This window comes from Chenopodium quinoa, unplaced genomic scaffold (genome assembly GCF_001683475.1).
Source record: "Chenopodium quinoa cultivar QQ74 unplaced genomic scaffold, ASM168347v1, whole genome shotgun sequence".
NCBI classification, from domain to species: Eukaryota; Viridiplantae; Streptophyta; class Magnoliopsida; order Caryophyllales; family Amaranthaceae; genus Chenopodium; species Chenopodium quinoa.
Window position 1 is genome coordinate 4,015,071 of NW_018744704.1, and position 24,836 is coordinate 4,039,906.

General features: G+C 40.8%; 3 protein-coding genes across 3 annotated transcripts; all 3 read left to right on the forward strand.

Annotated features, from left to right (window-relative positions):
• Positions 1 to 8,816: 8,816 nt before the first annotated feature.
• Positions 8,817 to 10,856, forward strand: LOC110702993. The gene is made up of 6 exons (XM_021880752.1): positions 8,817 to 9,658; positions 9,716 to 9,788; positions 9,859 to 10,040; positions 10,111 to 10,208; positions 10,333 to 10,493; positions 10,611 to 10,856. Exons 1-6 carry the CDS (start codon positions 8,817 to 8,819, stop codon positions 10,854 to 10,856), a joined length of 1,602 nt encoding a protein of 533 aa, XP_021736444.1.
• A 1,491-nt stretch (positions 10,857 to 12,347) lies between these two features.
• On the forward strand, positions 12,348 to 17,178 carry LOC110702924. Its single transcript, XM_021880689.1, has 2 exons — positions 12,348 to 13,094; positions 16,246 to 17,178. Exons 1-2 carry the CDS (start codon positions 12,567 to 12,569, stop codon positions 16,885 to 16,887), a joined length of 1,170 nt encoding a protein of 389 aa, XP_021736381.1. The 5' UTR covers positions 12,348 to 12,566; the 3' UTR covers positions 16,888 to 17,178.
• A 6,994-nt stretch (positions 17,179 to 24,172) lies between these two features.
• On the forward strand, positions 24,173 to 24,691 carry LOC110702994. The gene has a single exon (XM_021880753.1). It carries the CDS (start codon positions 24,173 to 24,175, stop codon positions 24,689 to 24,691), a length of 519 nt encoding a protein of 172 aa, XP_021736445.1.
• The last annotated feature ends 145 nt before the right edge of the window (positions 24,692 to 24,836 follow it).

The window sequence follows — 24,836 nt, forward strand, 5'->3', positions numbered from 1 at the left end:
TTGCTAAACGTAGGTCACATTAGAGATTTCCCCTATTTTGTTTGTAATGATTCATTTCTTTACCATTCTTTTAACCGGATGGGTTCTTTTGCGCAGTGCGTGGCCTAGCTATGTTGCCTGCTGACAAGACGCCCGCTAAGTCAGCTGCTGAAATCCGCAAGGCTAATGCGGAGAAAAAGCTTGCTGCACAGGCGGCTAGAAATAAGGTATCTTGCTTTTCCTTTTTCTTTTTGCTTCAAATTCCGTTTGACTTCTTTGCCGCCTGACCTTTTTGTTCGTTGTTTCAGGATGGGAGCAAGGTGCCCCGCTTTGTTACAAAACTAATAAGGCCTAGGTCGGGGGAGGAGCCGGCCATTCAAAATAAGGCGAGGAAGACCTCCTCCCTGACATTTCCCAGCCGGCTAACGGTTGGGGGTAAATCTGTCAAGACAACAGGTCTGGGATTCGACCTGGTCCCCAAGCAGCCGGATGACAAAGAGGCATCCAAGGGGACGGCGCCGCCTAGGGCATCCAGCGCTTCAGTATCGGCTGAGGGTAGTTATGACCTTCATAAAAAATCCCAAGGTACAAATGATCCTTTCAACCCTACTTTGCTTGGCAAGCCCATGCGGGTCAAGTCGCACTCCCAGCTCCAGACAGAAGACTCTTCTGGCAGCCGGCAGTCGATAGGGGGGAAGTATGTTGCCTTCTCACCATCTTTTTTTGATGCAGATCACTCCCCTCGCTGGCCGGATGTACAGCAGTACGCCCGGGCCATGCTGAAGGTCGTCTCTAGAGAGGAGAAGGAGGCGATCCCAGGGATCTACACCTTCAACGCTGACCAGGTTATGCCGGACTGGCTGAGGTACATGCTCCTCCAATTGTTTAAGTTATTACGCCGCCTGACCCCTTCAAACATCGCTTGGGCTTTTGCAGTCAATGCTGCGCGTGGAGGGGCTCAAGAAGGCCTACAACCGCAAATGCGAGGAGGTAAGACGGGCTAAACGGGATGCGTCTGAGGCACATAATGTTGCCCAATATTCCATGATTATGCATGAATTAAAAACTAAAAGCATAATCATGCAACAGGCGGACTCCATTAAAACCCTCCAAAAATCTCTCAATGAATCCCACACCAAGATTTTCAACATCCAGGCGACAAAAGAGAATACTGAGGCAGAGTTGAAGAAGGTGACCGACTCTTCCAAACTTCTGGACTTGGCCAGGAAGGAGAATACAATTCTCCTGGCTAACAACGTTCGTTTGAAGAAGGAGGCGGCCAAGGCCAGCGACAACTTCAAATCTACGCTGGAGGCTGAACAGAGCCGGTTCATTAAAGAGAATGAGCAAGACTGCGCTAACAGAATGCAAAAGGCCTGGTCCCTGGTGCATCCGGAGACGGAGTATACCGTCTGGGAGCTTGCCTATAAATACGCTGATCTTGCCATTAAGGCCCAGGAGTCGAACCAGCCGGCTCCAGAGCCTTATGAAGAGTGGGTCCAGAAGCAGATCGAGGCCATGCAGGCGAAGATCGACTCAAACGGGGGAGAGAATCAAGAAGAGATTGTCCCTCCTACCTCAACCTTAAGCTTTTGTCTTCCAATTTTTCCGGCCTGCGTGCCGTGTGTTTCTTGTATCTTTTACCGGACAGGGGTCCAGCTAACAATTGAACAAATTTGATGTTATTCACGTATATATATGCCGACTGATTCGGTTTTCTTTGCAATACTTGTTCTCTTCTCTCCATTTTGTAACTTATTGAATTTATGCTATTTTGCATGTTGTTAATATTGCCTGATATTGCCAGATGTGTTAGCTATGCCAGCCCCTGGGCGGGTGGTTGTTTAGTGCCAACACTAAGCAAGTAGCCGCCCATAATTATCCAGATCAATATTTAACAGGTTTAGGTCAGGCGGGTTTAGGTCAGGCGCATGTTAAGACGCTGATTGCCGCTTGAGTTGTGCTAAAGCGATAGAATGAAATCGGGGTCTATGCGACCGTTTGTATGGGGATTCGGGGCCGGCTGGCGGCAGAATTCTGCCTTATCGCCCGAACTGCCTTGGAGCAATGATGGTTGCAACTTGAAATGTAATCTCACCGGCTGGGGTACCTTGGGGTAACAGCTAGTGAAGATCTGTTGGAAGTTGATTAGTTTTGAAGTTGACTAATGGGCGCGGTAGCCGGCTGGGTTGCTTTTTGGCAACAGCCGACTACCCAACAAGATTTAATTTTGCCGTCTGTATTGCCTTGGGGTAATAACCGGCTCTATCTTGTTTGCAATAGGTCAATCGAACGGTCATGAACTTAACCTAGCCGGTTAAGACCGTCCGAAGTTTTGACGCTTAGAACAATGTACCACCCGGAAGGGAGATGTTCTCTTCGACAAATTCACCCGGAAGGGCGTTGCCGGATGCCTGTTCATGGGTAGAGCAGGCGGTTTAAATATGTTGTCTCTGTGCCTTTAATCGGCAAAGTTAGGTACTTAGCATTTTTTGGTTTATGTTTGGGGCAAACGGATGCCTGGTCTTAGAAAATACCCGGATGTGTTGTTCACATTGGTACTTTGGTACACAAATAAATTGAAATAAGGTATTTCTCATTCATTTACTCTATTTACGAAAAATGATTACATCTTCCTAGAAATAGTAGTTTTTCAAGTTATCTACGTCCCAAGTGCTGGGTAGCTTTCTACCGTCTGGGGTTTCCAGGCGGTAGGTGCCGCCTCTGACTTCGTCAAAAATCCGGTAGGGGCCTTCCTAATTGGGGGTCAGCTTTCCTTGCTTATTTGCCCTGTCGGTGACTTCCATTTTTCGTAGCACAAAGTCCCCAACTTTGAGGGGCCGCTTATGTACTCTATTGTTGTAAGCCCTCGTCATTCTCAGACGGTATATCTCATGACGCAAGGCGGCGTTGCCCCTGCGTTCTGGGAGTGAATCCAATGCTAGGCGCATGGCCTCCCAGTTAGCCTCTTCATCATAGAGCATGACTCGGAGTGTTGGCTCATAGAGTTCAACCGCTTCTGTGCCGTATGTCATGAGAAACGAAGTTTCACCAGTTGCCCCCTTTTCAGTTGTTCTGATGGCCCAAAGGACGTAAGGTAACTCATCCGCCCAAAGACCACCGACTCTCTTAATCTTCTTTTTTATGCCGTCTGAGATGAGTTTGTTAAAGGCTTCAACTTGTCCGTTTGCTTAGGGTCGGCCAACAGATACAAAACAATGTGAGATCTCCTGATCTCCCAACCAATCCTTGAGGGCAGACGTTTCAAACTGAGGACCGTTGTCAAAAACCATAGACATAGGCACCCCAAACCGGGTGATGATGTTCCTCCAAATGAAGGAGATGACGTCCTTGGTCTTGATGGCTTTGACCGCCTCGGCCTCAACCCATTTAGTGAAGTAATCTACAACCACCAGAATATATCTTTTGCCGCCTGAGGCAGGCGTATAAGGACCTAAGATGTCCATGCCCCATTTTGCAAAGGGAACCGGGCTGTAGATAGCAGTCAGATCTGTGTCGGACGGTGTATGAGCCGGCCAAACTTCTGACACTTGTCACACTTCTTCACTAAGTCCATGGCGTCTGCCTCAAGAGTAGGCCAAAAATAGCCTTGCCACCTGGCTCTCTTTGCTAGAGTCATGCCGCCTATATGTGAAGCATAAAAGCCCGCATGCAGATCCTCTAGCACCTCTTTTCCCCTTTTTGGGGTAACGCACTTCAGCAACGGCTGGAGGTAACCATTTCTGAAGAGTTCCCCCTTAAACGTTTCAAAGCTTAGAGCTCGCTTTTTAAGTGCTGCCGCTTCTGATGAGGCATCCGGCAGGGTGCCGTCTACCAAATAATCCCGGATGGGGTCCATCCAGGTGGAGCTTCGGTCAAGGATTTCAATGGGATCAGGTTCAATGCTTCTTTTTTCCATGACTTCCCAGAAGACTGACCTAGGCGTATCACAAGTGGCGGAATGAGGTCAGTTTGGACAAAGCATCCGCCTGATTGTTCTCTGACCGGGGCACCTGACATGGATGGAACTCGTCAAATGTCCCCGCCTCATCTTTGACCGCCTGCAGGTATTTGATCATTGCCGGATGGGTGGCTTCATAGTCACCATTGAATTGGCTAACAATCAATTGAGAGTTCGAGCAGGCGTCAACTTTTCTTGCTCCTATCGCCTTACAAATGCGCATACCGGCTAGCAGGGCCTCATACTCAGCTTCATTGTTTGAAGCTTGAAATTTGAACCGTATTGCATATTCGTATGTATCACCTTCCGGAGATTTACAAATTACGCCTGCACCACAGCCGTTTATCGTAGAGCTTCCGTCTACAAATAACTTCCAAACCTGATCGGTTTTTTCCGGCTGAGCTCGACAAGTCATTTCGACAATGAAGTCGGCAAACGCCTGACCTTTCACTGCCCGCCTAGGTTCAAAATTTATCTCCAGGCTTTGTATGTCAACAGCCCACTTGATCATTCTGCCGGATGACTCTATGGTAGTCATTGGACATTTGAGTGGCTGATCAGTGTAGACAGTCACCGGATGGGCTAGGAAGTATGGCTTCAGCTGCTTGACTGCCTTGTAGAGAGCCAACCCAAATTTTTCAATCATTGGGTACCGGAGCTCAGCATTTCTGAGAATGTGGCTGATGAAGTACACCGGGAACTACTTGCCGTCTCTCTCAGCAAGGAGAACGACACTAAGGGAGTGATCTGAGACGGCTAGGTACATGTAGAGAACCTCCTTGGACAGGGGGCTCACTAACCTTGACAAAGAGTGCAAGTGTTGCTTTAACCTCTAGAATGTCGCCTCGGCCTCTTCTCCCCATTCAAATCTAGACCACTTCCTGATTACTTGGAAGAAGTAAAGGCACTTGTCACCTGACCGGCTGAGGAATCTTCCTAATGCCGCCAGGAAACCGGTTAATTTCTGGGCCTTCTTGACGGTTCGCGGTGATTGCATGTCAATCACCGCCTGCATTTTTTCCGGATTGGCCTCTATGCCTCTTTGATCAATCAGAAATCCGAGAAACTTCCTAGACTCAACACCAAAAACACACTTCTTAGGGTTAAGCATGACCTTGTGCCGCTAGAGTGTGGTGAAGGTTTCTCGGAGGTCAGCTAGGCGATCCGCCTAGAGCTTGGATTTGACTATCATGTCATCAATATACGCCTCTACATTCCTTCCGATTTGATTGGTGAAAACCGTGTTGATCATTCGTTGGAAGGTAGTAGGCGCATTCTTCAACCCAAACGGCATCACCGTGTAGCAGTACAACCCCTGATCAGTGACGAAGGCCGTCTTCTCCTGATCCTTCTTCCATAGGGGAATTTGATGGAAGCCTGAGTAGGCGTCAATGAATCTCATCAGGGCATGGCCGGCTGTAGAGTCAACCAAACTGTCAATCTTAAGAAGCGGGTAGCTATCCTTTGGACATGCCCTGTTCAGATCTGTGTAATCTACACACATCCGCCAGGTACTATTCGGTTTTTTGACGAGAACAACATTGGCTACCCAATCCGGGTAGTATCATTGCCGAATGAACCCAGCATCCAGGAGTTTTTTTACCTCGACGGCAGCCGCCTGAGACCTCTCCTCGCCATGTTCCCTCTTCTTTAGCCTAACCGGCTTCATGTTGGGATCCACGGCTAGCTTGTGGACGGCTAGATCCGGGCTAACGCCTGGCATCTCCTCCACTTCAAAGGCAAAGAGGCCTTTGAACTCTCTCAGAAGTTGGAGCAAGTTTTCCCCCAACTTTCATCAGAAACCGTCCCAACCTTGACTGTTCTGTCAGGACGGCTTTCGTCCAGGACGACATCAATGCTCTCACCAGCCGGCTGAGGTTGGGAGTCATCCGGCCTTTCACCGGCTAGTGATTGCTATTTCATTTTTCTGGCGGGGGCCACTTGGTCCGCCTTTCTCTTTGTACCGCCTGCCTTAGGGGCAGGCCCGACTTCTTTGTCCACGAGGGCAGTAGGTTCCTCGCTGGGGTCGGCTGCATGGGCAGTCGGCTTGATGTCTGAGAGATAACACTCTCTTGCCGCCTTTTGGTCCCCGCTTAGGGAGCCTACTGACCCATCATCCCTCTCGAATTTAATTAGCATAAGGGTAGGGATGATGACAACCTTGGACTCGTTGAGGGTCGGACGACCCAATATAAGGTTGTAGGCAGTTAATTCCTCAACCACCAAAATTTTTACAACCATGTGCCGTCCTTCCCCTTTGCCTCCCAGCCGGATGGGTACCGGATGCACCACCCCGCCTCCAAAGCCGACTAGAGGGTGGGGAGCATTGTGCATACTGCTGGGTTTGTACTTGAGCTTTGTCAAGCAGCGATAGCTTATCAGGTCAGACGAGCTCCCGGTATCGATCAAGATCCGGCCAACTCGTTGATTGGCGACTTTACATTCGATGACGATTGGGTCATCGTGGGGCCGCCTGACCGTACCCCTGTCCTTTTCAGAGATGAAGACCTCAGGAAAGGTGTCTTTCGACGCCTGGCCCTCATCCTCTAAGCTGGACAACTTTCTGATGTTGTCCTTGGCACCCCGGATGGAGGGTCCCCCACTAGCGAGGCCACCTACAATGGTGTAGATTTGCTCCTCATCAGTGTCAGAGCTTACAACCGGTTTCTTTGACGGTTGTCCACTGTTTTTGGGATTACCCTTGGACTTCGTCAGATAGGACTTCAAAGCCCCCTCATCAGCCAGACGGTCCAATAGCCGCCTGAGGCTATAACAACCATTGGTGTCATGGCCAATGTCCTCATGGAATTGACAATACTTGCTCTTGTTCCGATTTTTGACAGCGCTCTTCAAAAGAGTGGGTTTCTCAATAGTCAACTGTTGAACTCGTACTTGGGGACGTACGGTTCCAATTTCTTCTGCTTCTTCTGGGACGACTGACCTAGGCGGTCAGCTGCCTAGACTTCTTTTCTTTTCTTCTCTTCTCTTTTGGCCGGTTGTGGAGGCCGGCTCTCCTTTTTGTCAGACCGCCTGGGCTCTGATGAGTGTTTGATAGCACAGAGCTCCGTCGCCTGTATGTAGGCTTCGGCTTCCATTAGTGCCTCCTGGAAGGTAGCAACCCTCTTGCGGACCAGGTCAAACTTGAATGTTGACCCATCCTTCAGACCCTTGAAAAGGTCTGTGTACGCAACTTCATCGAACAGTCCTTGTATCTGAATTCTCATCAGATTAAACCCCCTGACATAGGACCGAAGTCCCTCCTTATCTCCCTGCTGGATAGCCCCAAGGTTGAGGTTAGTCTTCTTGGCAGGGATATTCATGGAGAAGTTGGACGCAAACAGATATGCAAGCGTCTTGAAATTATTGATGCACCCAGCCGGCAGGTTGCCAAACCACAGTTGGGCTATGCCCTTCAGCGTTGCTGGGAAGCATCGACACCAAGCAGCATCATCTAACCCGTGTAGGTACATGAGGTTGGTGTATGCCATCAGATGATCTTCCGGGTTGGTGGTACCGTCGTAGGTACCTACCAACACGTTCTTTATCTTGGCCGGTTGCGCCGCCTCGGTTATTTCCCGGGAGAAAGCTGAAGGTTGTTCCCCTAGGTTTAGCAGCCGGAGCTGCCAGTCCATGGGTTGGACTATATTTGCCGCCAGTCCTCCAAAGGGGGACAGCTGCATATAGGGTGAACCGGGTCCATATGGTTGTTGGGGCACATATGGAGCCTGATGGATCACATGAGGAGCAGTACGTACGGACGTGCCGTGTGACTTGCTCCCTGGGTTGGTTTTCGAATGCTTCATTGAAGTATTGTGGAAACTGTCTAGGTAGGTCGACGTAGAAGCCAACTAAGACATGCTCTGACTTCTCTTCTCCTGGATTAACAACCGGGCATCAGAGAAGGTCTTCTTTGACCCATCCGATTGTATGTGTCGGATGTCCTTTCGCTGCCCTGATTCAGGGAAACGAATTTTTGAAAGATCGATCAGGGGCCCATCCGCCCCCTTGGGCTTCGGGTGAGGAGTAGGCACCCGGTCTTTAATTGGATTCTTCACGGAAGCCTTCTTGGCCGACTGGCCTTTGCTGGAGCTAGCTGACTTCTTGATAATGTCCTTGATTTCCCCTTTGAAACTAGTCATGAGATTCATGAGTTCGTCTCTGGTGATGGGGGCAGCCCCCTTCTCCGCCTGGGGTTGTCCAGGGTGCTTGCCGCCTGGGTTGTTGGGGCAAGCTTTGTCTTGGCCCCGTTCCTTCCTTTCTTTGGAACGGGTGCGCCTAGAACGGAATGACCTGTCTGGGGCCATATAGGTTTCGACATTGTAGTCGTCACCACTTCCACTTTCGTGGTCCGTATGGACCTCAAGGCCAGCCGTGGGCCGGCTGCCCTCTGCTGTTGGTACATTTTCAGATGTCATCTCAGTGGTACTCTCCCCACAGACGGCGCCAAATGTTTCGGGGTTTTCTGAGGTGTCCTGCGGGAGAGTTACAACACCGGGAATGCACGCCTGACTTATGTACCTACAAAACCACGAAACTCCGGTTGGGTGGAGTTCCGCCTCCGAAGATCAAGTTAGTATGATTCCGGATGAGATTACGTGCGGAAAGTAAACAAGTTTTTCTCTCATGTTCCGGGAGATTCCGCAATTAATATTGCTTGGGTTTGGTGTGTGTATTTATGAATGCCAATAAATGAGGATAATTTCTCTATTTATAGCAGATGAGGATCTGCTCCCCCATTAGGGGTACAATGCCACATGGCATCCATCGGTTGGATGCCCATGGTGCTATAGGGAGGTGACACGTGTTAGGCCCTCATTGGGCCACGTGTCTAGGGTAATCTAGGGTAACTTTTACCCTAAACAAGGCTGATTATGATATGGAGTTGGACATTGAGGATGAGTTCATTGTGAGAAAAGAAGATGTTCCTGATAATATACCTGAGAAGAGATTTGAGGATTACTTAGATGGGTCCCATGTGTTAGACAAAATGTACAAAAATGGTAAAATCTTGTCTCACTTACCATTTGGATCCATTGAACTTGAAGAGTGGTTGATTTTTGAAACCAAAGCACAGTTTCTAGAGGTTTTCAGAGATTACTGCATACAAGAGGGCTTCTCTGTCTCAGTTGACCATGCTGATAGTCAAAGGTACATAGCAAGGTGTCTGATGAGGGATTGCAATTGGAGGATTCATGCTTCAGTTCTGAGAGACAAAGTCAGTTGGGCCATAAAGAAGCTAGAAGGAGAGCATGCAACTTGTGGGAGGCTGGAAGAGAATCTTATGGTCTTTTCAGCATGGCTATGCAGGCATTTGTTACAAGACTTAGAGGCAAACCCAGATGTCCCAGTTGATTCATTACAGAGACTGTGCATGGAAAGGTACAGGATCCATGTGAAGTTGAGGTTGTTATACAAAGTGAAGAGTTTAGGCAGGGAGCAATTACATGGTGGGTTTGCTGAGTCCTATGCAGCTCTTCTAAAGTATGCTGAAATGATAAAGTCCACAAATCCTGGGTCATATGCTCTTATTACATGGACTGATAGTGGGGGTCATATTTTGAAATTCAAGGCCTGTTTCATATCTTTTGCAACTCAAGTGAAAGGATTCTTAGGTGGTTGTAGACCTATCATAAGAATAGATGGTGCACATTTAAGTGGGTATTACAAAGGGATTATGCTCACTGCAGTTTCAATTGATGGGAATAATGAGATTTTTGTGTTAGCCTATGGGATTGTTGACACAGAGAGCATAGATTCCTAGACTTATTTCTTCAGAAACTTGAGGTGCCTGTTTGCTCAGTATGGATCTCAGAAGGATGACTGGACTTTTATAAGTGACAGGATGAGGGTAAGTTTCTTCTTTGTCTTTAATTTGTGATGATGATGCTTTTTACTAACTTAGTCTTGTTTTTTTTAAGGGGATTGAATCAGCTTTGTTTGAGGTGTTCCCAAGAGCTACCAGGAGAATATGCTGCCAGCATTTGTACTCAAATTGCAAGGGTGCAGGATGGAGTGGGACAACATTTCATAAGCTGATTTGGGTTGCTGCAAATGCCTACAATGAATATGTGTTTGGAAAAGCAATGTCCAAGATAAAAGAGTAATGATGCAGCAGCATTTGATTACCTGACAAATGTGGAAGAGCAGTGGAGTGTGCACATGTTTGACAGGACAGTATGTTGTGATCATAACACAACAAACTTCGTAGAGTCATTCAAGGCAATAACAAAGTCCAACAGGGACATGCCTATGTTGACATTGCTGGAAGGTAAACTGTTGTGCCTATTTTGTTCATTTCAATGTATACAAATTGGTTTGTTTATACCACAATGAGCTGATGTCTGTGTACTTATTGTTGCTTCCTGTGACTTTCTTTTTTGGGAATAATTCAGCTGTTAGGAATTGGTGCATGAAAAGGATGGGTTCCAGGTTCGATAAAGCAGTGGACATGGAACCAAATCAGCTGACAGAGCATGCACAGGGGGTGTTGGAGACCAGGACTGATGAGTCTAGGTTCTGTCATGTCACTACAGCTGGTGGTGGAGAGTTTGAGGTGAGGGATGGCCATGTCAAGTTCCCTGTCACACTTAGGAATATGACTTGTGGGTGTGGGAAATGACAAGGATCAGGGATCCCATGCAAGCATGGTCTCAGGGTCATTTACGACCAGAGACTTGAACCAAGGGACTTTGTGTCACCTTTCTACAAGGGGGCTGCATACAAACTGACTTATGGAGACCACATCCAACTCACTGGCCATCACTTGATGTGCCAGAAATTGCATCACTCCAAGGCAAAAGAAGTGCAGGCAGACCAGCTAAGCAAAGGAGAAGAGCCTCTCATGAAGCAAAAAAAGGAAAGAGGCACAAGAACAACAAATGCAGTCTATGCAAAGAACTGGGACACAATGCAGTGACCTGTAAGGCAAGAAAGGCAGCAGCGAAGAAGGCAGAAAATGCAGCTTCCTCTTCACAGCAAGGCAACACAAGGGGGAAGAAGAGAAAGGCTCTGCTACTTAGCATTGTTGAAGCTGGTTGTCAAGTGTAATTTTTTGGTGAACAATATTTAATCTTAAGTGTTTAGTGTCAAGTTGTTTATTGAACAATGTAATGCAAGCACTCAACAATTATGTAGGCATATTTTTTTGCAAACAATGTAAGCAATTGAAGTGCAACTTATTTAAGCAACGAAATTTTTGTCTTACATTTTTCATTTCAAGGCTACAAATACAATAAAAATAAACAAAATTGCTCCTATTTTTATTGCTCCATTCACTATCTTTTGTTGTTTTGTTACTCTTTTCTTCAGCTCCTTCAACTCTTGCTTCAACACGGTCTCACTTCCATGCGTGTCTATCCCTCCCCTGCTTTGATTTTCATAACCCCATGAGACATTTTGATCAACATTGCCCTTGCACCATTTGAATGTATCACATACATCACACTTGTAGTACAACCTTTGTGGATTTTTTTGCCGAATCGGAGCTTCTTATTGCAAACTTCCTACCACAACAACATGCTTTGTTTGGCACCCTTACATACGAAGACCCGAGAGAAGACGATGATGATAATGATCTCGAGTTTGTGGACATCTTTGCAAATGCTCTTAGAGGTGTTCCTTGGTGCGTGACTCCCTCAAGAACTACATATATTTACACAAACTAGTCGTTATAACTGTTCAACGGCTATATTTTTAAAAAATGGTATTTCATGCAAAAAAACATAAAATCATGGTATATGGTGAATTAGTAATTTACCCCAAACGGGACACTAACAGAAGTTACCATTAATGGCATTCTGTGCTAACGTGCACAAACTGAATGGTATATGGTGAATTAAAAAAATTTGTGTGGTATGTGGTGAATTTTCGAAAAACTCAGTGGTATTTTATGAAAAATCCGTTAATTCTATTTTATTCTTACCTAAAATTATGTGCCCAAGGGTATGGAGCACTTTAAAAAAACAGAGCAAGTAAGAGTGTTGGAGGGATGAAATAATAAAAAATGCTAAACTTGAAAAAACCAGCCCATTAGAAGTGATCACCATTGGTTCAGCCAAAAAAAGTGTTAATTTAGACAAATCTAAAACATATTTTTAGTTCATAATCCTAACCCGATCCAAAAAGAGCCCAAAGTGCTTGCTTTGGTACAACAAACCGAACATTATTATGCGGGTAGAGACACAGGCTAGAATTTATACAAAAGCTCGGTCCAACCCAATTTTTGATCACCTAGCTCAACACAGATTTGGTGGGCCGTAACTAAGATCGGGTTGACCGACGGCCCGCCCGTTAAATTTCTCCAGAAATGTCGCTAGTACGATAATTAAATCAGTCGGTCAAGAATGCTGGCATAAATTAAAACTATACATAAAAAAATAACTGTGTGGAGGTGTCCTTTTGCTGACTATTATTCAATTCATATGTACGCTCTTTCAAAGAAACGCAAGGCGTCTAAGCTGCTATTCTTAGACTTGCTCATTCCTTTACTTTTGTGAACTTTCCACCTGAGCAACGCTACCTTATTTAAGCCACTCTTTTTTCACATATACACATCATCTCTTCTTTTTTATTTTCCTTTTATAAAATTTCAAATTCAGCAACATTTTTATTTTTCTGTTCTTACACAATGAAGAACAACATACCAACAATGCCCACTTCATCATACAAACTCCTAAACATACAAATTAACCTCATTCATTTAATCTCTTACTTAGTCATTTTCGCTTTCGGATTAACCATTGGTAGTACATTCTTTAGCCATGATACATCTTCAAGTTATACAATTCCTCTTAATAATCTTGAGCTTCTTAACTTCACGGCCACCGTCTCGGATAATGATTTCGATGTTCCAGTGTCGGGATCGAATGCTACGACGATCAATGACACAGTTATGCATGATATGGAGGATGATGAATTGTTATGGAGAGCATCAATGGTGCCTAAATTAGGTGGAGGAGTTTATCCTTCAAATTTTGTGAAAAAAAAGATTGCTTTTATGTTTTTGGTTAGAGGTCCATTACCATTAGCACCTCTTTGGGAATTGTTCTTTAAAGGTCATGAAGATCTTTATAACATTTACATTCATTCTCATCTTTCTTATAATGAATCTCTTCCAACAAATTCAGTCTTCCATGGTAGAAGGATACCCAGTAAGGTTAGTTTCATGTTTCCGTGATTAATTTTCGCTTTATTTTTAGTTAACTTACTAGTTTGTGCCTTTATTAAGATTTAGTTGTCGCGTTACCTGTTAGATCGTAACATAAACTAACTAGACAATTAAATCTAACGGAGGTATTTGTTTTCAATTCCAATTTTGTTGCCTACTTGTTCTGTTCTGTTACGTCCAAATTTATAAATAGAAGAATGTATGTAGTTTTTTCTTAAATTAAATTTATAATCTATGACTAATGTGGTATTATATTGCATTAGTAGATAAAATTAATAAAAAAGACTATTATTGGAAAGCCATAGAAGTAGGATTACATCAGGATTAGAGAATTATGAAGACTAAGTCTTGATTATATGCTTCATTTTCATCAATTTTTTCCTTAGTTAGGCCAAATTAGGGACTAGAGGAATTTTGTTGCAGTGAAAATCTCATCAAATTTACATTTTTGGGAAGAAAAATTTACCGTTGTGTTGGGATATTTATACTCGGTCAAGTGGAGTGTCATTGCATTGTTGATTTTTTTTTTTTAAGAGAGCCACATTGACATTTAGATTATTACAACCGCATTCAATGTAAATTAATTACGAGTGCTAGTAATGACTTAATTTAATAAGTGCATTGCCAAACTTACTTCATTTAATTTTAATGAAAAATCAAGCGTCTTAAGGCCTTGCTAAAACCCGGCCTAGAAGCACATTTCCGCTGAATATTACGGACCATTTCTGTCGTAAAAAATTGCATATGTTAAGTTTGATTTTTAGAATTCTTCAAATTAAAAAAAAAAAAAGTTTGATTTTTTGAATAAGATGAGATAGTTTATGTTAAATTACATGTTAGTACATTATACTAGAACCGAAGGATTAATTTTTATTTTTTCTAGCCATACGTTTCTCACAATCTCGTTTATGGAACTTTGATTTCAACTTGTTGTGTGTTAGTAAGATTTTAAGTAAATTCTACTCTGTATTAGGTTACTTAATACTCATAACGATTTTACAATAGATACATAGACACATAGTAGTATTTGTTTTGCTTTTCGAATGTTTGAGTCACTTATTTTGTACAAAATAAATGAATGGGAGAAACTTATTTTGGAGAAAATAAATGAATGGGAGAAAGAAAAAATTGTAAAATAGTATAAAAATGGAGTAAAATAAAGGATTTAAGGAAAAAATAAATAAATAAATTTAAGAGATAACTATATAAAATAGTAAGGCCTTGTTCTTTGGAGCTAAAATAAAGTAAAGTAATAAATTAAACTGACTTGAACTGAAAATAAGTTCAAAAGAACATAATATAAACGAAACAGTGCAAATATTTTAAAAATTGTAAAGTAAGATTTGTTATAAATTTAAGATAACAAATGTTAATATTTAATTTTTAATCTAATTAAAATAGGAAAAATCACAGAAGATACATGGATACTAGAAATAGTGAAAGTGAATTCCACATAACTCAACTTAAATATCTTACTTTGGTCAATTTCGTTTGATCAACTTATCATTTATCACATTATTCACACAAGAATGACAAAATCAATGCAATGTTATTTGTCACTTTATAGCATCAATGTAACTTAGCTTAATTTTTGTAGTAACAAAATTATTAATGAACCACAAAGTAAAATCTTAAATACAACAATGCAACAATAATATCATGAAACCATGGTACTCCGTAATTTTTAACTTGCCAAAAAACTTAAATGTTGTTGGAAAATTTGTGTAACCAATGCTATTCCAAAACACGAATCCATTAATGAGAATAATTAAAACTAAATTAGGCAGTTTTTATGGCAGAAGTAATTAATTAATACTCCGTATTGTATGTCCTACACTGTACTCACCAACCAGAATTTTAATTAGCAAAGAAACGAACAAAAGTTGTTCAAAGAATCAAGCAAAGTATTAAACTGATACGGCAAATCAGTCCATTAATTCAATGATAAGTAAAGTCATTAAACTTGGCACTTTATTTTAAAAATATGTTTTTTAACAAAGAAAAATGGTGATTTGTCGCAAGAATGTTGGCTTAAAATACTCTGCAAATCACTAACACCAAAAATCCATTTGTCACCTTAAAAATCGCCGTTATGAAATTGGTGCCTCTAATTCATAATTTATTAATTAAATTCACATGGAATTGATTATTGCGTAATTTAATAAGAATTTTGATTTATGATTTGGAAACATACCCTTAATTAATTGGAATAATTAATTGGACCTACCACAAGTAAAGCTGTTAGCTTTCTTTCAAAAAGTAAAGCTGTTAGCTATCACTTTCCTTAGATATGTTCATCAAAGAAGGTCAATAAAGTTGCCTTAAATTACTTTGGTTATCAGTATACGTGTGCGGGGTGTGTTCATCGTTCTACGATTGAATTGTGGGATTTAAAACGCGTTGCATGACTTCTTTTGTATGAACATGTGCTAGTGTTAGTGTTGTGCCCATTTTATTCATAGGGTACATTGATGATTTCTCAAACCTTTAATCATTGGTCCCTTATTTATTCAGTCCGGCATTACGGGATTTTTGGGTGGATTCAAGATTTGAAATATACGATGTATGACTAACGACATTATTATATTTTTTATTGTTTTTTTGATGGGTACATTAATTAATATATAGTGGAAAGCACAAACATGTATTTTATCTTTATAAAAAATAGATGTATAGATTTTTATTTTTTTTTAACTGTCAATAAAGTAATAAACATAGCATTGTTATTAAGTGTAGGATCATCTAAACTTTCGTCATTGTTATACTAAGTATTTAATTAGTAATGGAGTATTTTTTTAGATAAACTGATCATGAATCTCATTTGCTTCCCGACAATAGATAGAGCTTTGATAGTTAAAGATCATGAAAATATGGTTTTAGTTTGTAGACAACATTTTCTTTAGGACATGTTTTAGTCTTGTGTTATGGGCATATAAACTATCTTTAAAATTTGAGCATAAAAGTTAAAATTGAAAGTATTGATGTTGTCAATCTGTGATAGTTTTGATTGTAAACCGTAGTGTAAGCATTATTACTAGTAAATATGATATTTGTACTTTTTATATAGTATGTACAATAAGATGTTACATTTATTTATTAGTTTTTACTTGGATCTAATTCTGTATTTTGTTAAATGAAGGATGTTGAATGGGGACAATTTAACATGGTGGAAGCAGAGCGTCGCCTACTAGCAAACGCTCTTCTAGACGTATCAAACCAACGTTTCATCCTCTTATCAGAATCATGTATACCACTCTTCAATTTCTCCACAGTTTATTCATACCTCGTAAATTCGAACAAGAGTTACATAGAGGCATACGATTTACCCGGTCCAGTAGGTCGTGGGCGTTACAGCCATTACATGATGCCACAAGTAACGTTGTCACAATGGCGAAAAGGATCACAATGGTTCGAGATGGATCGTACCCTAGCAATCGAAGTTGTGTCGGACCAAGAGTACTTCCCATTATTTCAAAAATTTTGCACTCGCGCATGCTATGGTGATGAGCATTATTTACCCACATTTATAAGCATTAAGTTTCCATGGATGAATTCAAATAGGAGCATAACTTGGGTTGATTGGTCGAAAACCGGGCCTCATCCTGGTGTGTTTCAAAGGCTTCATGTTACTCCTGAACTCCTTAATACCATGAGAAGTAATGGCACTTGTGAGTATAATGGGGAAAAGACCGATGTTTGCTTCTTATTTGCAAGAAAATTCATGCCTGGTACTCTAACAAGGTTGTTAAGATTTGCTCCACAAATTATGAAGTTCAACTAAACTTAGTGTAAATTTTGTGAATATGCATTGGATCGGAGATGTTAAATATTTAGTTTGCTAGATACTTAGAGATTTAGGAAACACATTTGTTGGTTTTTCATTATTTCTTTATTTTTTTCATTGTATATTTGTTGTTTCACATGAAATGTACGAAGCATAGGATGGTGATTGGTGATGGCCGGTGTTTTGTAATTTTAAATAAAATTTGTATATGATTATACGGTATATTCCTCATGAGAAGGTCTCTTAATGTTTCTCATGCTCATGCTATAGAAATTTTGTCTTATTTTATTTTGTTTTGCATAGTGCTTGCAATTAATTTTTACAAAAACTTGTTGTTCTTCCAAATTTGAACTTGACTAGTTGACGCAATTTTAGTAAGGTAATAGGTGATAAAATAATATAACCATCCCTCTTAATATGTGGCTATTAAAGGAGGAGCATAGTAAGCTCATGAAATGAAGATTGATCATAATCATTGTTGAATTGACTACCTTAGTATTTTGATGATTGACTTAACAAAACAAACTCTGACTAATGATGTGTGTTTAAATCTTGGTTGAACAGAAGATTCAGGTACAAGCTAAATGTTCTGGAACAGGAACAAAAGAGTTTGGAAGTCTTGACGTGATATGCAAGCTTTCAATAAAAACTTACAAGCTCCAATACTTGGATTATTTCTGTAAGCACTTGAGAATATTTACTTTTTTAATTCATTTTTACATAGTGAAATAATTCATTGCCTATCTCGAGTGTCTTCTCTCTTAATAGTCAATTTAATTCCGCAAAAATTTTAAAGACTACAATTCACCCCCCTCTTGTAGTAGACATTGTTCTATCAATCATCATATCAACAACAAAGCAACGACTTTAGCTCTTCTACTTTAGTGCAAACGTCTCATTTACAATTGTCAATTATTGTATGGCTATTTTGTAGGTGTGGATTTGTCTACACGAAATAAATGGTGATGCATCCGTTTAATGTGCTTAAGATTAGCTTTTTCCTAAGGCAACAATTTGGGATAAGTGATAAATTACAATGCAGAAAATTAAAACTAAATACAACAGAACAATAATCAAACTAATATAGGGCGAGTTTATTCTGTTCTTAGGATAATATTAGCCCTTTCATATACAGGATGTTGGAATAACTTATGCTAATTTACCCCTAAGATTCTCCTATTTCTTAGAATGAAAAATACAACATAAGATTTTATTCTCTATGGACAAGGTTTTTTGTGCAGCGTTGAGTAAGAAAGAAGAAAAATAAAAACTGATTAATTTACATTGCAAATAAAATTGGTTATAGAGATTGACTTGACAGTTATAAATCCCAAAATAATCGCGTAATGTTAATCTGGTTTAGTTAACCATGAGCGTGCCTAAGTACTAAGTTTTTTATTAGTAAATTTATTGATAAATATACTATTAACCAAATCACTAGCATAACCATGACCAAGCCCAATTCCATAAGCCAAAAACATTTAATCACATACTCCTCCAATTTTTTAAAGTTTCCCATAGGGGTGTGCGCGGAGTTTTAAGTAAAAGAGTTCTCCTTCTACGAAAATATTAGTATAATACGTACAATTATATTATAGATATATTATAGAGATATACATAGGCATATTATCGCCGCGTGATTACGTAAAACTCTCAAACTATTTAACTCAATACCAAAACTTGCAACGGAAACTCAAACTCTTTATTTATCAATAAATACTTATAAATATAGTAACCATTGTTATGAGTACTCAAAATAAAACAAAACAACAAACATTCCTAAAACAGGTGAAGTAAATCCCGGGAATCTCAAATACATGCTCAATCATGACTCCACTTGAAATAGTCAACACGGCTTACCATTAAGGTAAACAGGGCGAACCAAAACAAATAGAAAATACGAATTAACAAAATATGTCAAGTACATTCAAGTGCAAGATAAGTAAACTCATTTTATTAGCAAACATTCTTTTCAAACCATTCATGGAAGATTCCAATATTTAAATCAATAACTCCAAGCCTCATAATTCAAAACCAATCTCAAGATTCTCAAAAACACTCCAATAACTCAACAATTCAATAACAGTGATTTATAAAATCTATTCCTTTTTTAAAACCGAATTCCTTACCTAAGTGTGCACACCCCCAATCTAGTATCTTTATATTGAAAGGCTATCGTTGAGGAAAGACTCGATCATACAAATTCAAAAGCCTTATCAACCAAATCCGCATAGTGGGATTAATATAATCATGCTTGTAAAATTTTGATAAATAATCCAATAATCAACCATGATTTCAAATCAACCATTTCAAATAGTAAATTCCGCATCAAAACTCTTTAAATCAATCCAACATACTTATAAAATAAAATTCCTTTAAACATAATAAATTAAATAATTCAAACTATTCAAAACATGATTTAAAAACCGGTTATTTCATGAAATGCCACTGAGCAATTGCAAAATTCACCAAATGCCATGAACCTTTTCAAAATTCACCAAATGCCACTGAGTTTTAAAAAAATGCACAGAGTGCCACTAATGACTAACAGCCGTTAGTTGACCCCATCACTTGCCACGTGTCATCTTCTGATTGGTCTGTTTTTTAAAATTTAAAAAAATAACAAAAATTTAAAAAAAAGGAACTCAGAGGTGGCCAGCCACCACCTCCTCCCCGCCGTCGAGCCCCCTGCCCACCACCCCCTGCCGCCGTGGCTAGAACTGGAAGGGGCGCCGGCTGCCGGCGACCCCTCTCGTTCCCCTCCCCTATCCCGTCGCGACTCCCTAACCCGTGAAACCCCACCCCCCTTCTTCCACCACCCCGAAACCCCTCCGCTAACCTCAAATTTTTCGTTCAATTTTTTTAGTAAATTCCAGAGTTCTACTCTTTAATCGCTTAATCTTATATTAGTTAACCTGGAATGATAACTATTGTGCCGATATGCTTAGTTCGTCAGATTTTTTTTAGCGAGTTCGTCTAATTTAAATAATCGCGATGAATGCTTAATTCGTCCAAATTATTCGCAATTTTTGGCGCATAACACTTAACATTCAGAAATTATCTTTCACTAGTGATTGCACATGGAATCAATGCTGGAGATGTTAAGAAGCTTTAAGATGCTGGAATATACACTTGTAATGGCTTGATGATGCAGACGAAGAAGGGGTGGGGTTTCGCGGGTTAGGGGGTCGCGACGGGATAGGGGAGGGGAAGGGGAGGGGTCGCCGGCGGTCGGTGCGCCTTCCGGTGCTAACCACGGCGGCAGGGGGTGGTGGCGGCTAGGGTTTTGGGGTAGGCAGGGGGCTCAACGGCAGGGAGGAGGTGGTGGCTGGCCACCTCTGAGTTATTTTTTTTTTTAATTTTTTTGTTGTTTTTTGTTTAATTTTATTTTTAGTTTTTGTTTAAATTTTTTTTTATTTTAATAAACAGACCAATCAGAAGTTAACACGTGGCAAGTGATGGGGTCAACTAACGTTCAACTAATGGTTGTAAGTCATTAATGGCACTTGGTGAATTTTTTTAAAACTCGGTGGCATTTGATGAATTTTGAAAAGGTTCATGGCATTTGGTGAATTTTGCAATTGCTCAATGGCATTTCATGAAATAGCCGTTTAAAAATCTATTCTAAAAAAAAATTAATTTTCAAGATTATTTCATAAGTCATAATATTCAATTTAATTCAATCATCAATAAAAATCACATGAAATATGCTATTTGAATCAATCACTTTTAAAGGTATTTAGCCACCTAAACGTACCTTGCTTCCTTGCTTAACAAACATAAAATAACCTCAAGCACTCTTGTTAAAAACATCATACAATTAAATATAACCTTAATCAATATAAGGTCATCTAATAATCACAACAATAAAATAAACGACTATTTCACCAAATGCCACTGAGTAATTGCGAAATTCACCAAATGTCATTCGACTTTTCAAAAGTCACCTAATGCCACTGACAACTAGCATATTAACACCCCGTGCCATTAATGATGTCTGGCAGTTAGATGGCCGTTAATGCAAAAATACCATTTTACCCTTTGAAGTGTTTAATGGCGCCATAAGCACGTTGACTTTATGACTTCTCAATTTTCACGTATTAATGTTGTTCACCAACCTGGTTCTTCCTTAACTTCTCCCCTGTTCTTCGAACTTTCACCATCATTGAAACCTTCAAATCTGTGGACAAGGAAGAAGCGTTCTGTGACCACTGAACAACGACCCTCGCAACAAGTTTAAGCTTTTGGTTTTGTTGATTCTGGGCGAACCAAAAAGCGCTCACAAGTAGTTGAACAGGTTGAAGGAAGTCGTGAGGCAGAATTTTTTTTTGAGGGCTTGGAGATAGCACGCAAGGTAATAATCTCCCTATCGATCTTCATTTCGCGTATTGAATTTGTTTTTTTTTTCGAAAATTGAGTTAGGGTTAGGGTTTTCTCAAATGAATAGTGCAATGTGTATATTTGAATTGACCTTTGTGAATTATTGTTAAAAATCATGTTCAAAACCGCAATTGTGGGTATGAATGTGTTTTGGTATGTTAAAGTTTGTGTTTTTCACAGTATATGGGTCCTTGAAATGTAATTTTGTGAGTTGATCAAGATATTTGGCTTGATATGTGTTTGTTGATATGACTGATGTGTGTTTATGTTCATAAAAGTAATAAGTCATTTGTTGTTCATAGGATGAGTATAGTGTGGCTTGATGTTCATTACAAAGATCAGGGGTTTGATGTGATGATTGAGGATACTGACAGAACTAGTCTACTGGACTTGTATGAGTACATGTTTAAGGATTCTGAAAAGCAAAATGTGATCATCCCTAAATACTTTAGTTTGTCTATAATGCCACCTAGAACTAATAGGAAGTTTGAGTTAAGTGGGGATAGTCAAATGGTGAAAATGTGGGAGCGGTATGAAGGTAGGGAAACCATAGAACTGTTCTTAGAGGAGAAGGATAGTCCTACTTTGGTGTTTAAGGATGTTGCAGCAAGTTGGGAAAAAAAAGTTAAGGCAATGGCTGAGAAGGAGAGAATAGATCAGGAAAAGGCCAAGAGGATGGCTAAAGAAGAGGATGTTGAGAGGGAGCTTATGGAACAACAACGTTTTAAAGTTGCAGTTGAGGTTCCTATTGTTGATGCTGATGACTCATATGTTGAGTATGTAAGAGTGTTTGCCACTCCAGTAGCTGATGAGGTTTTCCCTGGGGCATCACAGCCTGAGCCTGAACAAAGTACACAACCCTCAACTCCACCGAAACACTCTTAACCAGCCTCTCCTATGAACCAGCCCAAAAGCACATGTTCTAGGAAGAAAATGACTCCTAGGAAAAATAAAACCACACCCAAAAAAAGAAGATCCCAACCTTCTCCTCAACCACAAACATCCCCACCTTCCCCCAAACCACATACATCCCCACCTTCTACTGAACCAACACCAGTCCCACCACCATTTGCTTCTGAACAACAGACAACACCAGTTCAAAATCAACCTCAACCTCCACCATCTGCACCAGCAAAAAAGGCAGGTAGATCAAGACTTGAGGGATTTAGGTCAAAATAGAGTGCTTCTAGAAAGGCTAATGCTGAGGGGGGTTAGTGTTACTTTGAGGAGATCACAGAGGAACAAAGCTTCAAATGTTCATGTAAGTGAAGACAAGTCTGATGAGTCTGGTAGTGACAGTGAAGATGATGACTATATACAATCTGATAGTGAAGAAGAGGATGATGAGGCAGATATCTGTGATTTCATAGAGGATGAAACAGAAACAGATGCCCTTCATGATGACATTCCTGAGAAGCAGTTTCATGATTACCTTGATGGCAGTTCAACCATGGACAAAACATATAAGAATGGTAAAATTTGGACCAATCAGGAGTTTGGATCTATTACATTAGAGCCATGGTTGATATTTGGAGACAGACAGTCATTTCTTGATGTGTTTAAGGACTACTGTGTACAGGAAGGGTTTGGTGTTTATGTTGAAAAGAGTGACTCAACAAGATTGATAGCAAGGTGTGCTATAGATACATGCAACTAGAGGATTCATGCCTCCACAATGAGAGACAAGGTTAGCTGGGCAATCAAGACTCTGACAGGGGAGCATAGCAGTTGTTGGAGGTTGGAAAGAAACCCAATAGTGAGTTCTCAGTGGCTATGTAGGCATCTTTAGTCAGACATTCAAGCCAATCCTGATATTCCAGTTAAGTCTTTGCAGAGACTCTGTATGGAAAGGTTTAGGCTTGATGTCAAGAAAAGGCTGTTGTACAAGGTCAGGGCAATGTTCAAGGAGGTCATCCATGGTGGTTTTGGAGAAGCATACTTATTGTTGCAAGGTATGCTAAAGTGGTGAAAGAGACCAACCCAAGTAGTTATGCTGTTGTGACATGGGGAGAGGGTGCAACAACTAAGCCTCCAAGATTCAAGGCTTGTTTTTTTTTCATATGCTACCCAAGTTAGGGGATTCTTGAGAGGTTGTAGACCATTCATTGGCATTGATGGAGCCCACCTAAGTGGACATTTCAAGGGAATATTGTTAACTGCAGTTGGGATTGATGGGAACAATGAGATTTTTCTCATTGCATATAGAGTGGTTGGTTCTGAGAGTATTGACAGCTGGGGCTATTTTCTGAGGAATTTGAGATGCCTATTTGAGAAAGAAGGTTGCAGGAGAGATGAAGGTCCAATCATCTCTGACAGAATGAAGGTCAGCCACCTTGAAACTATTTTATTACATGTCACTTACTGTTTTGTTTCTTATGTTCAAATCTCAGCCATGAAACTATTTTGTCTGCAGGGGGTTGACACAGCAATTTATGAAGCATTCCCCACAGCAACTAGAAGAGTATGTTGCCAGCACTTGTATATGAACTGCAAGGCCAATGGATTTAGTGGTTCAGCCTTCCATAAGCTTTTCTGGATAGCAGCTGATGCACACAATGAGTATGTATTCAATAAAGCAATGCAAAAGATTCAAGAGTACAATCCTAAGGTTGTTGAATACTTAGAGAGCTGCACTGAGATCTGGTCAAGGCATAAGTTTGATCCTGCTCTGTTGTGACCATAACACAACAAATTTTATTGAGTTTTTCAACTCATGCACCAAGCCATACAAAGATCTACCTATTGTGAAAATACTTGAAGGTAGTCACTTCCACATAATAACAACTTGCATTAAGACAATTTCCCTCTTTGTTGTTTACATTATGTTTTTGCATTCTGTTTTACAGCTACAAGGCAATGGAGCATGAAGAGGATTGGCTCAAGGTTTGACAAAGCACTAAGCATGGGGGATATGGAGCTGACTGAGTATGCAACCAAGATTCTGCAAACAAGATCAGATGAGTCTAGGTTTTGCTATACAATTCCATGTGGTCGGGATGAATTTGAGGTGAGAGACCAACATGTGCATTTTCCCATCAAGCTGAACACTGGAATTTGTAGTTGTGGGAAGTGGCAGCATTCAGGTCTGCCATACAAACATGCACTAAGGGTGATTTACCACCAGAGGCTGCAACCTGCAGACTTTGTTGCACCCTGTTTCAAAGGGAAGGCATACAAGCTAACTTATGCAGAGCATATGCTCCATATGCCTGACCCATCTCAATGGACATCAGGGAACCTACCTAACATACTGCCACTATTGGTGAAAAGAGCTGCAGGGAGACCAAAGAAGCAAAGAAGAAGAGGGCCAAATGAAGCAAGGAAAGGGAAGAGGCATGCAACAGTTAAGTGCAGATTATGCAGTGTGTTGGGGCACAACATGTTGACTTGTGCATCAAGAAAAAAAAACCCCTGCAACTGAAGCAAGCACATCAGCCACCTCCTCTCAACCCAAGAAGAAAAGAAAGAGAGCAGCATGAATGCACAACCACTCCTGTTTTTAATGCACAACCAGTATATCCATGTAATTTTTGAACATTCAAAGTGTAGTGTGTGCTGTTTTGTCT

What these genes read in the sequence shown, in the direction of transcription:
- LOC110702924 (XM_021880689.1), top strand. Translation starts at nt 12,567, where the DNA reads ATGAAGAACAACATACCAACAATGCCCACTTCATCATACAAACTCCTA. An exon ending in GTAGAAGGATACCCAGTAAG is followed by an intron (nt 13,095 to 16,245) that starts GTTAGTTTCATG and finishes TGTTAAATGAAG; the next exon opens with GATGTTGAATGGGGACAATT.
- LOC110702994 (XM_021880753.1), top strand. Translation starts at nt 24,173, where the DNA reads ATGGGGGATATGGAGCTGACTGAGTATGCAACCAAGATTCTGCAAACA.
- LOC110702993 (XM_021880752.1), top strand. Translation starts at nt 8,817, where the DNA reads ATGGAGTTGGACATTGAGGATGAGTTCATTGTGAGAAAAGAAGATGTT. An exon ending in GGGAATAATGAGATTTTTGT is followed by an intron (nt 9,659 to 9,715) that starts GTTAGCCTATGG and finishes TTATTTCTTCAG; the next exon opens with AAACTTGAGGTGCCTGTTTG. An exon ending in TTATAAGTGACAGGATGAGG is followed by an intron (nt 9,789 to 9,858) that starts GTAAGTTTCTTC and finishes GTTTTTTTTAAG; the next exon opens with GGGATTGAATCAGCTTTGTT.